The 13,054-nt window shown below is 36.3% G+C and overlaps 1 protein-coding gene across 1 annotated transcript in view; it reads left to right on the forward strand.

Annotated features, from left to right (window-relative positions):
* metro (membrane palmitoylated protein 7-like protein metro) overlaps positions 1–13,054 on the forward strand; it is a 300,602-nt gene that overhangs the window by 246,448 nt on the left and 41,100 nt on the right. The window contains exon 12 of the mRNA XM_090387397.1: positions 1,332–1,418. Within this exon, the coding sequence (XP_090243523.1) occupies positions 1,332–1,418 (87 nt within the window). The remainder of the gene's footprint in view (positions 1–1,331; positions 1,419–13,054) is intronic.

Here is a 13,054-nt window from a genome sequence, read left to right on the forward strand (position 1 = left end):
TACTAAAAAAATAAATAAATAAAAAAGTCCATAAAAATGAGAAGATTATTACTTATCAACTCACACTTGCTGCTTAATACTGTTATAACATTTTGCTTTCAGTTTTTGTACACAGAGAAACGTATATCATCCTATTTCTTAACATGCTAAAGTACTAGACACTATTTTTGGTACTTTGGTCTAACGTTTCATTCTTGAAAATGGCTGATTGATGGAAAGGTTAGTGCCCTTTAAAAATTAAGCACAAAGAATTATTTTCAAAGTGTATTTTTGCCAAAAACAAATTGTTTATAACAAAAGAACAACTTTATTGGAAAATTATTAAGTAATGGTGCCGCATAGTTTGTATGGTAAATACAGCTAATGGGAGCTTTGTTGGCGGGGGATTTAAAGATGCAGGAGAAGAATTTGGTATTACACCTTGTGCTATATTTTCCTTATTTTTTATTGATTATGCATATATTTAACTTTTACTCATGCAATATGCAGTGGCATCTTGCATCATTTCACAAAAAAACAAAAAAAAATTCTTGGTATCCAGTATCATCACAACAGTGTGATAGTGTTTTGGATACCAGTAGGGTGGTTTTTTTTTTTTTTTTTTTTTTTTTTTAAGAGAAAGTAACAAGAATTCTAAAATTAATTTAAAATACTGAACAGAAATATGGAGACAATAACAAAATGGTCTCTTGTTTTCATGGATTGAAGTTGATTGCTCTAGAAAAATTCCATAATTCTAGTAAATAATAACTAATAAATAATAAACAAATAATAACTTGATTGGCAAAAAACCGTAAGAATTAGTAAACTCAACTTAGTGTAAGCTGAGCCCATAAATTTAAAATTTCATAAAAAAATTGAATTATTGTATAAATGCAGTGTGGAAGAATTCAGCATTAAAAACAAAAATTGATGTATTAATAAGTGAAAAGTAACAGTAAGCTGCATCTGCCATACTGTATTTCTGAATGTGCAGTATTTCTTATAAATAAAAGATGCTTTCAAAATGATTCTCCTGAACAAAATATTTTTACTTTTATAATATGCATATTTTGATATTTTATTTATTTATGATTGATGTTAAAGTTGATATTTAAGTAAACAAAGTGGAAATTACAACTCGTCTATATTAGAAATTTATAGTAGCGTTTATTCTTTTGACTTTGGAAATAATTTTCAGTGATATTTATTAGAATAAAATTTTGGTAAACTTTTGGTAATAGTGTTTTACTGTATATACCATCTTTAGTTTAGTAAACTGTTTATTGAGCTGAAGTCATTTGTTTATTTTTGATATTCTCTTTTATTCAAATAATGTTTTTATTGTGTAGATTTTGACAGGGAAGAAATTGCAACATATGAAGAAGTAGCTAAATTATATCCAAGGCCTGGATTACACAGACCAATAATTCTAATAGGTAAAATATACTAGTTGTTTTTTTTTAATACTTTGTAGCTTACAGCTTTTTAAATTAGCATTCTTTACCTAGAATATATTATAATATATTCTAGTTATAATAGAGAATTATAATACATCATCATCATCATCATCATCAGCCATTTTCAATCCACTGCAGGATGAAGGCCTCTCCAGCAACTTTCCAGTTGCTTCTGTTTTGAGCACTGGACATCCATTTACTACCCACAAACTCATGAATTTCATCTATCCATCTCCGCCTTTGTCTTCCAGGTTTTCTTCTAGCTCCTCTTGGATACCATTCTGTTATTTTCTTAGTCCATCTGTCATCATGTGTTCGAGCTATGTGTCCTGCCCAAGACCATTTTAGTTCTTTAGTTTTGATAAGAATGTCCTTTACTTGAGTTTGTTGCCTAATCCATGTGTTTCTCTTCTTATCTAACAGTCTTATTCCCAATATGATTCGTTCCATTCTTCGCTGTGTGGTTCTCAGCTTCTCTTCCATTCTTTTGGTGAGTGCCCAAGTTTCACTTCCATAAGTCATGGTGGGGAGTATACATTGGTCCATTATTTTACGTTTCAGACAAACTGGGATATTGCTCTTCAGTATGTGACTATATTTCCTGAATACTATCCATCCAAAATTTATTCTTCTCTTGACTTCCAGCCATTTATCATTATTACAGCTAATAACTTGTCCCAGATAAGTATATGACTCCACCTTTTCAATTACTGCTCCTTCAATCATTATGTCTCTTTCTGTGGCATACTTGTTCATCATTACTTTTGTTTTAGCCATATTCATCTTTAGTCCAAAATCCTTACTAACTGTGCATAACTGATTAAGATTTTCCTCTAATTCTTTGGGATCATGGCTTATGACCACAATGTCATCTGCAAATCGCAAATGGTTTAGGTACTCTCCGTTCACATTGACTCCTTTCTGCGACCAGTCTAATCTTCTGAAAGCTTCCTCAAGGGCAGCAGTAAACAGCTTCGGAGATATTGTGTCTCCTTGTCGAACTCCTTTCTCAATTTTAAATTTCCAACTGTCTTTGTCTAGTCTAATAAAGGAGGTAGCACTCTCGTATATTTTCTTCAAAATCATAATATATGGGGTATCAATGCCTTGTCTTTCCAGTGCCCGAAACATTGCCTTATGCTGTATGGAGTCAAATGCCTTTTCATAATCCACAAATGCCAGGCATAATGGTGTTTTATATTCATTTGCTTTCTCCATTAGCTGTGATATTACATGAAGGTGATCCATAGTTGAGAATCCTGTCCTAAAGCCAGCTTGCTCTTTCGGTTGATTCTCATCCAGTATTCTTTCTAATCTGTTAGTAATGACCCTTGTGAACAACTTGTAGATGTGGGATAACAAGCTAATTGGTCTATAATTTCCAATTTCTGATTTATCTCCTTTCTTATGCAGCAAAACTATGATTGCATTATTCCACTGCTTAGGCGTCACACCTTTTCTAATGCACTTTGTGAAGAGCCTTGCCAGTTTTTGTGTTATGTCTCTTCCTCCCAATTTTAACAACTCTACAGTAACTTCATCTTCCCCCGGGGCTTTCTGATTCTTCATTTTCTTCAATGCATGTTCTACCTCATCAGGAAGAATATTGGGTATGTCGTATGTGTTGCTACTTTGCAATCCATCTTCCCCACTGCTGGCATCATTCCCCTGCTCCTTGTATAATTCTCTATAGTAGTCTTCTGCTATTTGAATTATGCCTTCTCTGCTGTTTATAAGTACACCATCACTATTCTTCAGTTTCAGTATCATTTGTCTTTCTGTATTACTGCTCATGGCTGCTGATTTAAATCCTTTGTTTTCCCTTAATGCTTGTTCTACTTTTCTTGTGTTAAATCTTCTTATGTCCTCTCTGAGTCTCTTTCTAATGGCTTTGCATAACTCAGTATACTCAATTTTCTCCCTGTCAGTGTTTTTCTTGCTTTTCATTTGTCGTCTTCGGTTCATCATGACAAGTGTTTCTTGACTAATTTTTTCTTCTTTGGATTTCTTTTTCCCTATAGGTTTCTTGGGCTTTATCACTTTCAAAAAGTTGTAATATTCCTCGTTGATATCTTGGTCCTCAGCAGTCTGCAGAAGCTCATACTTGTTCTTAAGTTCCAGTACATACTGCTTTTTCTCCTCTTCTATTATCTCAAAGACCTTTGTATTATTTACTCGAGTCAGTTTTTTCCTTTCCTACATCTATATCAAGTGTACATCTTACCATTCTGTGATCACTTCCAACATTTACCTTATTTAGGACAGTGACATCATTCCCAATATATCTTCTATTAGTGAGGATGAAGTCGATTTCATTAGTAGTTAATCCATTTGGACTCTTCCATGTCCACTTTCTGTTCACCCTTTTCTTGAAAAAAGTGTTCATTACTGACAGTCCTTGAGATTCTGCAAATTCCACAAGTCTTTCACCTCTTTCATTTCTTTCACCAATTCCAAAATTTCCTATAGTTCTCCTTTCTGTGCTGTTTTGTCTTTTTCCAACCTTAGCATTGAAGTCTCCCATAATAATAGTGTAGTGGGTTTTCTGCTCATCTAGAAGACTCTCAATTTCAGTGTACATTTCTTCAACCTCTTCATCATCATGGCTCGATGTTGGTGCATAAATCATTATAATCTTTAGCTTGTATCTCTTAGAAATCTTTAGTATTAGTCTTGACACTCTTGGTGATGTACTTTTGAATTCCAAAATGTTGTTTTTAAAATCTTTATAGACCAGAAACCCAATTCCACCTTCACTCCTTTCACTGTTTCCATTGGTGTACAGCAGATTTCCACTTGATAAACTTATAAGTGATTCATTTCTTCTTCTTGTTTCAGCCAAACCGATGATATTCCAATTCACATTTTCTAATTCCTTTTCCAGCTCTAATATCCTGTCTTCACCGATGAGTGTTCTTACGTTATAACAGGCCAAGTTCAGTTTCCGTGCATGGCAGCCTGGTCGTACCCAGAGATTCTTAGCACCCTCTGCTTCCACTCTAATCCTCTCGCTGCCGTAAGAGGGAGAGTGAAAGCTGCTGGGGACTGAGGGCCATTTGTTTCGTCGTGCTTTCATATTGCTGGAGGGGTTGGTCTTTTCCTCTTCATGCTGACCAGGCATCTTGAAGAGAACCACTCTACACGTTCGTTGCCACCTAAGTGACGTAACAGGGCTTACCATCGAGAAGGTGTGCATGAGTGGATTTTAGGGAGGCAGGCCAACCGGACTTCTCCTAAATCTTCTGTAATAGAGAGATATTGGATCCATCAGTGTTTTAGGCTGAGTGTCTGATAACACACAGGATACCTGTTCCCCTCTAAGCCCCTACATATAATACATATATATAATAATAATATATATTATTATAATAATATATTCACTCTTGATTTTTTAAGTAGTCCTTATGTGCTGTAATGTACTAACTAGATCGTATGTATAGCTTAGCTTAATTTTCAGCACTCACCTCATAGTAATCCGCTTAGCTGGTGGAGAGTTTTACCACATACATAGTGGTTATAGGATTCTGATACTTTACAGGGATTGTGGGTTTAAAATTAAGTTATGGGCTATAAAAAAATTTTTAAGAAAGGAAAGTGCACCTTCCATGGTTGCCTAATTAAATTAACTTAAATTAAGAGAAAAAAAAAAAAAGAAAGAGAAGGAAAATATAAGCTAATAATCGCGCATGAGCGACTTTCGAGATTCCTCGTCTTCAGTTAGCTATAGTGGAGGGGGGGAAGAGAGCGCGCTTGTGTTATATACGGGTTGGGTTCCTGAAATGCATTTCAGTGCACGTGGAAACTTAATACGTGCTAAATTCCAAATGGAGGAGAAATTGGCGGGAATCTTTTTGTTTAACACGTTGAGTGATGTATGGCGCTTAAACCATTCGATAACGAGGGCTTCGTTTTCAAGGATTTTGTAGCTAGAATTTAATTTAATTACTGTGATGGCTGAATCGATGAGTGGGTTGTGATTTTGAGATTGGACGTGTTGTGTTAGTTCTGTACTTGCTGAATTAGTTTTGAAGCTGTTAAAGTGGTAGTATGCACGCGTGTTGGAAATTTTTGATGTCCCGAATTTTGCTGTTGTACTGCCTATGTAACATGCTTGGCAATCTGATTGGCATCTGATCAAATATATAATGTTGTTGTAATCTTGTGTCTCGTACTCGTGTGTTGTTTTGTATGAATTGAATTTGGAACTTAATTTGTTATAAGATGTGAGTATTAATTTGATATCTGTATTTTTAAAAATCTGTTGAAGTCTTCTAGCGTATTGTTGATGATATGGGAGCGCGATAAGGGGTTTATGTATCTTATTTTTGTTCATGTGGTTAATAATTTTGTTTGGGTTATTAGTGTTATTATGAACTTTGGTGATGGTTTCTTTTATTAGTTGTGATGGGTATTTTCTGTCGATGAATTTTTTGGTGAGGTATTGTAATTCTACAGATAGGTCTGTTTGTGTGTGGCTATATTTTACAGCGTTGTTTTTTTTTTGTATGGAACTGCTTTTTTGATGTATAGAGGGTGGTGTGAGTGGTAATGTAAGAATTTACCTGTATGTGTGTTTTTTCTGTATATTTTGGTGCCTAAAGATGTGTTTATTTTGTATACAGTGAGATTTAGAAAATTAATTTTATTATCGTTTTCTACTTCGAGGGTAAATTTGAGTCTTTCATGTGTTGTGTTAAAGGTGTTCAGTAAAGTATCGATGGTGGTTCTGTTGCCTATTAAGAGGACGTCATCTGCATATCTCATGTATAGTTTAATTCCTGGGGGAAAGGGTTGGAGAATTTTTTCTTCGATAGATGCGAGGTAGATCTCGGATAAAGGGGCAGAGATGGATCTCGGTATCTCTGGATATCATCATTCTTCTCTTTCTTTCTTGGTGATTCCTTTCTACTTCTGACTGACTGACTCTCTCTCTCTCTCTCCCCCGGGTAATTCAAATTTTTTTTTTTTTTTTGGCTAGTGCAGCATAAACCTCAAGCTTCCTTGCATCATATAACTAATAATAATAATATCTCCTGCAGATACGGGAGGTAGTAGTAGTAGTAGTGGCATGTGATGCAAGAAAGCAAACTTATGCAGAATCAGCCAAAAAAAAAAAAAATTACAAAACAATCCCCTCTAAATCCAGTTCCTCCTTAAATTTATTTAACCTATCAACTTCCACAATGACAGATGGAAGTTTGTTCCAGCAATTAACCACCCACTGGCTAAAGGCAAATTTCCACACATCTATTCTACATCTGTCCTTCCTCAATTTCAATTTATGCCCCCATAGGTTCGTAATCTGGACAAGTGGAAGAATCCCATCAGAATTCAGCGTGCTCAACCCATTCAAGGCCTTATACACTTCAATTAGATCACCTCGCAGGTGCCTAGTCTCCAGCTGCTGCAATTTGCAGAACTTAAGCCTCTTTTAAACTGAATGAGTATTTTGCATCTACGTTCACACATGAGAAGTTATTCAGGTTTGAAAATGGCAGAAGGTTATCAAATTGTAGCAGGATGCTTAATGGTTTTGTAATAACTGAGAGCAAAGTGGAGAAGAAATTGTTGAAGTTAAACATAAGAAAGGCACCTGGGGTGGATGGGGTCTATCCAGTTATATTAAAGGAGGCGGCAAAGCAACTAAGCAAACCCCTAGCCATAATTATGAGAGCATCCTTGGACTCGGGGGAGGTTCCCACGGACTGGAGATGTGCAAATGTATCCCCAATTCACAAATGGGGATCAAAGGGGGACAAGAGTAATTACAGACCAGTTAGTTTAACTTCTGTTCCAAGTAAAATAATGGAGTCACTGGTTAAAGATGCATTGCAGGATCATCTAGACAAGACTGCAGCAATAATTCAGACACAGCATGGGTTTGTTAAGGGAAAGTCTTGTCTGACAAATTTGATAGGATATTATGATGTGGTTACAAAGGCACTGGATGCAAAAAATAATTTTGATATCATATATTTGGATTTCAGGAAAACTTTTGACACTGTTGCGCATGGAAGATTATTAGTAAATTAATAAGAGGAGTTTACCTCAATATAGTACGTGGAACACTTCCGTATGATACCCTCCAGAAATTAAAACGGAAAAAACAAAAAAATCGACAACTTACCGGTACATTAAAGTAAAATATAAATAATTAAATAATCAATTTAACACAATTCAAAATCAATTTAAAACAATTAAAATTCAAATTAACGCAATTAAAAGAATCTAACGAAAATTCCTTCCTGAAGCTGACAATGCTTTTCGACCGACTGTCGTGATCACAGGAATGAATTTTCATTCCTGTGATCATGTGGGAGAAGACAGAGTGGTAATCAATGGGTGCTGCTCTTCGTGGACTAATGTTATTAGTGGAGTCCCACAGGGTTCGGTGTTGGGTCCACTGTCGTTTTGTATATTTATCAATGATATTGATGAAGATATATCAGGCTTATTGTCGAAGTTTGCAGATGATACAAAGGTTCGCAGGGTTGTTAGTGACAGCAATGGCAGTGTGCTACTAAGAAGTGGCAACTGAAGTTTAACATTGACAAATGCAAAGTACTGCATATGGGTAGAAGTAACCCCAGAGAAACGTACCAACTGTGTGGTTACTACACTTAAGGAATGAATTTTCATTCCTGTGATCACGACAGTCGGTCGAAAAGCATTGTCAGCTTCAGGAAGGAATTTTCGTTAGATTCTTTTAATTGCGTTAATTTGAATTTTAATTGTTTTAAATTGATTTTGAATTGTGTTAAATTGATTATTTAATTATTTATATTTTACTTTAATGTACCGGTAAGTTGTCGATTTTTTCGTTTTTTCCGTTTTAATTTCTGGAGGGTATCATACGGAAGTGTTCCACGTACTATATTGAGGTAAACTCCTCTTATTAATTTACTAATATTATTATCAACGTAGAACATATTGAGTATTACAGCTCTGATTCATACTATCTAATGGAAGATTATTGTACAAATTGGAGCAGAATGGTATTAAGGGTAAGTTGCTACAATGGATAAAAGGATGGATAAGTGGGAGAAGACAGAGTGGTAATCAATGGGTGCTGCTCTTCGTGGACTAATGTTATTAGTGGAGTCCCACAGGGTTCGGTGTTGGGTCCACTGTCGTTTTGTATATTTATCAATGATATTGATGAAGATATATCAGGCTTATTGTCGAAGTTTGCAGATGATACAAAGGTTCGCAGGGTTGTTAGTGACAGCAATGGCAGTGTGCTACTAAGAAGTGGCAACTGAAGTTTAACATTGACAAATGCAAAGTACTGCATATGGGTAGAAGTAACCCCAGAGAAACGTACCAACTGTGTGGTTACTACACTTAAGGTGGATTTTGCTAGCAGGGAAAAGGAGGTGATTGTCCCTCCGTATAAGGCATTGGTCAGGCCATGCCTTGAGTACTGCATACCGGTCTGGAGGCCTCATTTTAGGATGTAGATTTGCTTGAGCGTGTACAGAGAAGGGCAACAAGATTGGTGAGAGGAATAAAGGGATCCTCTTACCAAGAGAGGCTTAAGTTCTGCAAATTGCAGTTGCTGGTGACTAGGCACCTGCACGGTGATCTGATTGAGGTGTATAAGGCGTTGAGTTGGTTGAGCACGCTGAATTCTGATGGGATCCTTCCACTTGTTCAGATTACGAACCTAAGGGGGCATAAATTCAAATTAAGAAAAGACAGATGTAGAATAGATGTGCGGAAATTTGCCTTTAGCCAACAGGTGGTTAATTGCTGGAACAAACTTCCATCTGTCGTGGAAGTTGATAGGTTGAATAAATTTAAGGAGAAACTGGACAGGCATTTGGAGGGAATGGTGTGATTTTTTTTTTTTTTTTTGCTGATGCTGCATAAGCTCATACACTTGCTTTCTTACATCACATGGCACTACTACTATCCCAGGTGCCTTTCTTATGTTTAACTTCAACAGTTTCTCCTCCACTTTGTTCTCAGTTATTACAAAATCATTAAGCACCGTGTTACAATTTGATAACCTTGTGGCATTTTCAAACCTTAATAACTCCTCATGTGTGAATGTAGATGCAAAATACTCATTCAGTTTGTTTGCTGTCTGAGCAGGATCATCAATAGTCGAACCATCGATATCAAGTGGACCAATCAAATTCATGCTCTTCCTTTTAGATTTTATATAAGTAAAGAAATCCTTGCTGTTTTTCTTAGCATCCTTTGCCGAAGATTTCTCGTAATCTGCCTTCGCCTGCCTAACCTTATTTGTGACCTGATTACAGACTAGCTTATATCTGGCATAGACTTCTGAGTCACTTGATAATTTATATGCATCCCATGCATTTTTCGTCTATGTCACGTGGCTCATTAGTTCATTAGATAACCATTTAGGCATAAACCTTGAACTGTATTCAGTGATAACAAAAATTTAGAATGTAAAATTAGAATAAATGGAAGGTTAGTAGAAGAAGTGAGGGAATTTAGATACCTCAGAAGTTTGACAACAGCAGATGGAAAGTAGTAGTAGTGGCATGTGATGCAAGAAAGCAAGTGTATGAGCTTATGCAGCATCAACCAAAAAAAAAATCACACCATTCCCTCCAAATGCCTGTCCAGTTCCTCCTTAAATTCCAGCAATTAACCACCCGCTGGCTAAAGGAAAATTTCCGCACATCTATTCTACATCTGTCCTTTCTTAATTTGAATTTATGCCCCCGTAGGTTCGTAATCTCAACAAGTGGAAGGATCCGATCTGAATTCAACGTGCTCAACCCATTCAAGGCCTTATACACCTCAATCAGATCACTGTGCAGATTGCCTAGTCTCCAGCCACTGCAATTTGCAGATCTTAAGCCTCTCTTGGTAAGAGGATCCCTTTATTCCCCTCATCAATCTTGTTGCCCTTCTCTGTACACGCTCAAGCAAATCTACATGCTTCCTAAAATGAGGCCTCCAGACCTGTACGCAGTACTCAAGGTGTGGCCTGACCATTGCCTTATACAGAGGGACAATCACCTCCTTTTCCCTGCTAGCAAAATTCCTATATATCATTGACAAAAACCCCATGACCTGCCCTGGCAGCCTGTCTTCATTGCTCAGAAAACTTCATATCTGACTGCACAATTACTCCCAGGTCTTTTTCATTTTCTACCACCGTAAGTGTAGTAAACACACAGTTGGTACATTTCTCTGGGGTTACTTCTTAGCCCATCTGCCCAAATTATCTAGATCCTGTTGCAGTAGCACACTGCCACTGCTGTCATTAACAACCCTGCCAACCTTTGTATCATCTGCAAACTTCGACAATAAGCCTGATATATCTTCATCAATATCATTGATAAATATACAAAACAACAATGGATCCAACACCGAAACGTATGGGACAACACTAATAACATTAGTCCATGAAGAGAAGCGCCCATTGATTACCACCCTCAGTCTTCTCCCACTTAACCATCCTTTTATCCATTGTAGCACCTTACCCTTAATACCATTCTGCTCCAATCTGTACAATAGTCTTTCATGCGCAACAGTGTCAAAAGCTTTCCTGAAATCCAAATATGTGATATTAAAATTATTTTTTGCATCCAGTTCCTTTGTAACCACATCATAATATCCTATCAAATTTGTCAGACAAGACTTTCCCTTAACAAACCCATGCTGTGTCTGAATTATTGCTGCAGTCTTGTCTAGATGATCCTGCAATGCATCTTTAACCAGTGACTCCATTATTTTACTTGGAACAGAAGTTAAACTAACTGGTCTGTAATTATTCGTGTCACCCTTTGATCCCCCTTTGTGAATTTCGGATACATTTGCACATCTCCAGTCCGTGGGAACCTCCTCTGAGTCCAAGGATGCTCTCATAATTATGGCTAAGGGTTTGCTTAGTTGCTTTGCCGCTTCCTTTAATATAAGTACCAAAGAGATTCATTCAAGAATTGAAATTGTAAAGGCAGCTTTTTTGGAAGAGAAGGAATGTGAGAAGGGAAATAAAACTCAAGGTGTTGAGATGTTATATTTTGTCTGTCTGTCTTCCTGTATGAGTGCGAAACGTGGACTTTGACAAAAGAAAGCAATGATAAGTTCAATGCTTTTGGTATGTGGTCTGCTAGAAGAATGTTGAAAATTAAATGGACTGATAAGATGAGGAATGAAGTTTCGATACAGATGAGAAGTGATTACAGCTTATTTAAAAAAGTGATGAAAAGAAAGTGGATATATGCTAGACATATTATGAGAGGGTCCTCTGGAAACAGGCTAGTTGCAGCATTAGAGGGTTGGGGAAGAGAGAGGGGGGAGAGAGCGAGAGAGAAAGAAACGACAAGGGTGGCCAAGAAGAAAATGGCTAGATGACTTAAAAGAATGGTCCAACATGAAGAAGTACTACGAACTGATGAGACTTACCCAAGACGAAAAGCTCTGGTGAATCAAACCTGGGAACCTTTGACTTGGAGACCACACCTGATGATGAACCATATGAAAGTAATAGTGCTGAAACTAAAGCACATTGCATATCTGTGCAACTATGGTGGGGGAGGTCTTTTAATTCTTTTTCATTATTTTGGGGCTTAAGTTAATTTCTTATATGGGAATCTGCATTGTCAGGTAGATTTCTGTACTCTTTTTGAGTGACATAGGCAGCAACATCACATCAGCTTTGCAAAGGACTGAGGGGCTTATCCCTTGGTGAAAGTAGGTTTTTGTTATTTAATTAATTTAGTTGATATGTTAAGCACCCCCCCCCTCTTTATGGTAACAGTAATAGTTATCTAAAGTAATGTGCTGTAGTTTGAGCGCTATTACTTTCAGATGGTTCAAGAGTGATTAATTCAGTCAAACTGTGTATTTGGTTATGTGTACCATGTAAGTTCTCTTTTCCCTATTTGAAGGTATTATTATTAAATTTTGTATGTCTTATTTTTCTTTTGGTAATATCCCTTTTATTCCACACTCCAGTGAAATCATTTAAAGACTTTTTACGAATATAGTGTTCTGCAATTTCGGAAGTTTTATTCTTCTGTTCTTGTGTCTAATCTACAAAATGTTTCCCTGATTTATAGTTTATTGCATTCATATGTATTTTTGTAAATAAACCTCTTTTCTGCTAAAATAATTTATTCTTTGAAATAGTTCTCTATCCTATTCACTGGTTTGAAAGTAAAATAAACCTTTTTTTTTTCCTTCCATCCTGGTGTAATTATGTGGATTGTTAGCTTTCTCTTCATGGGAAATAACCCATGAAGACAAGAGCTCATTTAAATGCATAATTAAAAAACTGTCACACTTTAGTTCTCTTTAATTATTCAAATGCAACTTTTTCTGAAACATCACAGTGATAGATTTCTTTACATTGTTATTCATTACCATGATGTGAAAGAGACAATGATAACCAGTTGTGGTATTCATAATTCATCTTTTACTGCACAATGTTGTCTAAAACTAGAAATTAGCATTAGCATTAGTAGAGGCATTTGATGCAAGAAAGCAAGCTTATGCAGCATCAGCCAAAAAAAAAAAAAAAAAAAACCCACTTCACCCCTCTGTTCGTTCAAAATACCTGTCCAGCTGAGCCTTAAACTTATTTAGGCTATCAACCTCCACTACAAGGGATGGAAGTCTGTTCCACC

Source organism: Mastigoproctus giganteus, chromosome 13, assembly GCF_048544385.1.
Source record: "Mastigoproctus giganteus isolate SK-2022 chromosome 13, ASM4854438v1, whole genome shotgun sequence".
NCBI lineage: Eukaryota > Metazoa > Arthropoda > Arachnida > Uropygi > Thelyphonidae > Mastigoproctus > Mastigoproctus giganteus.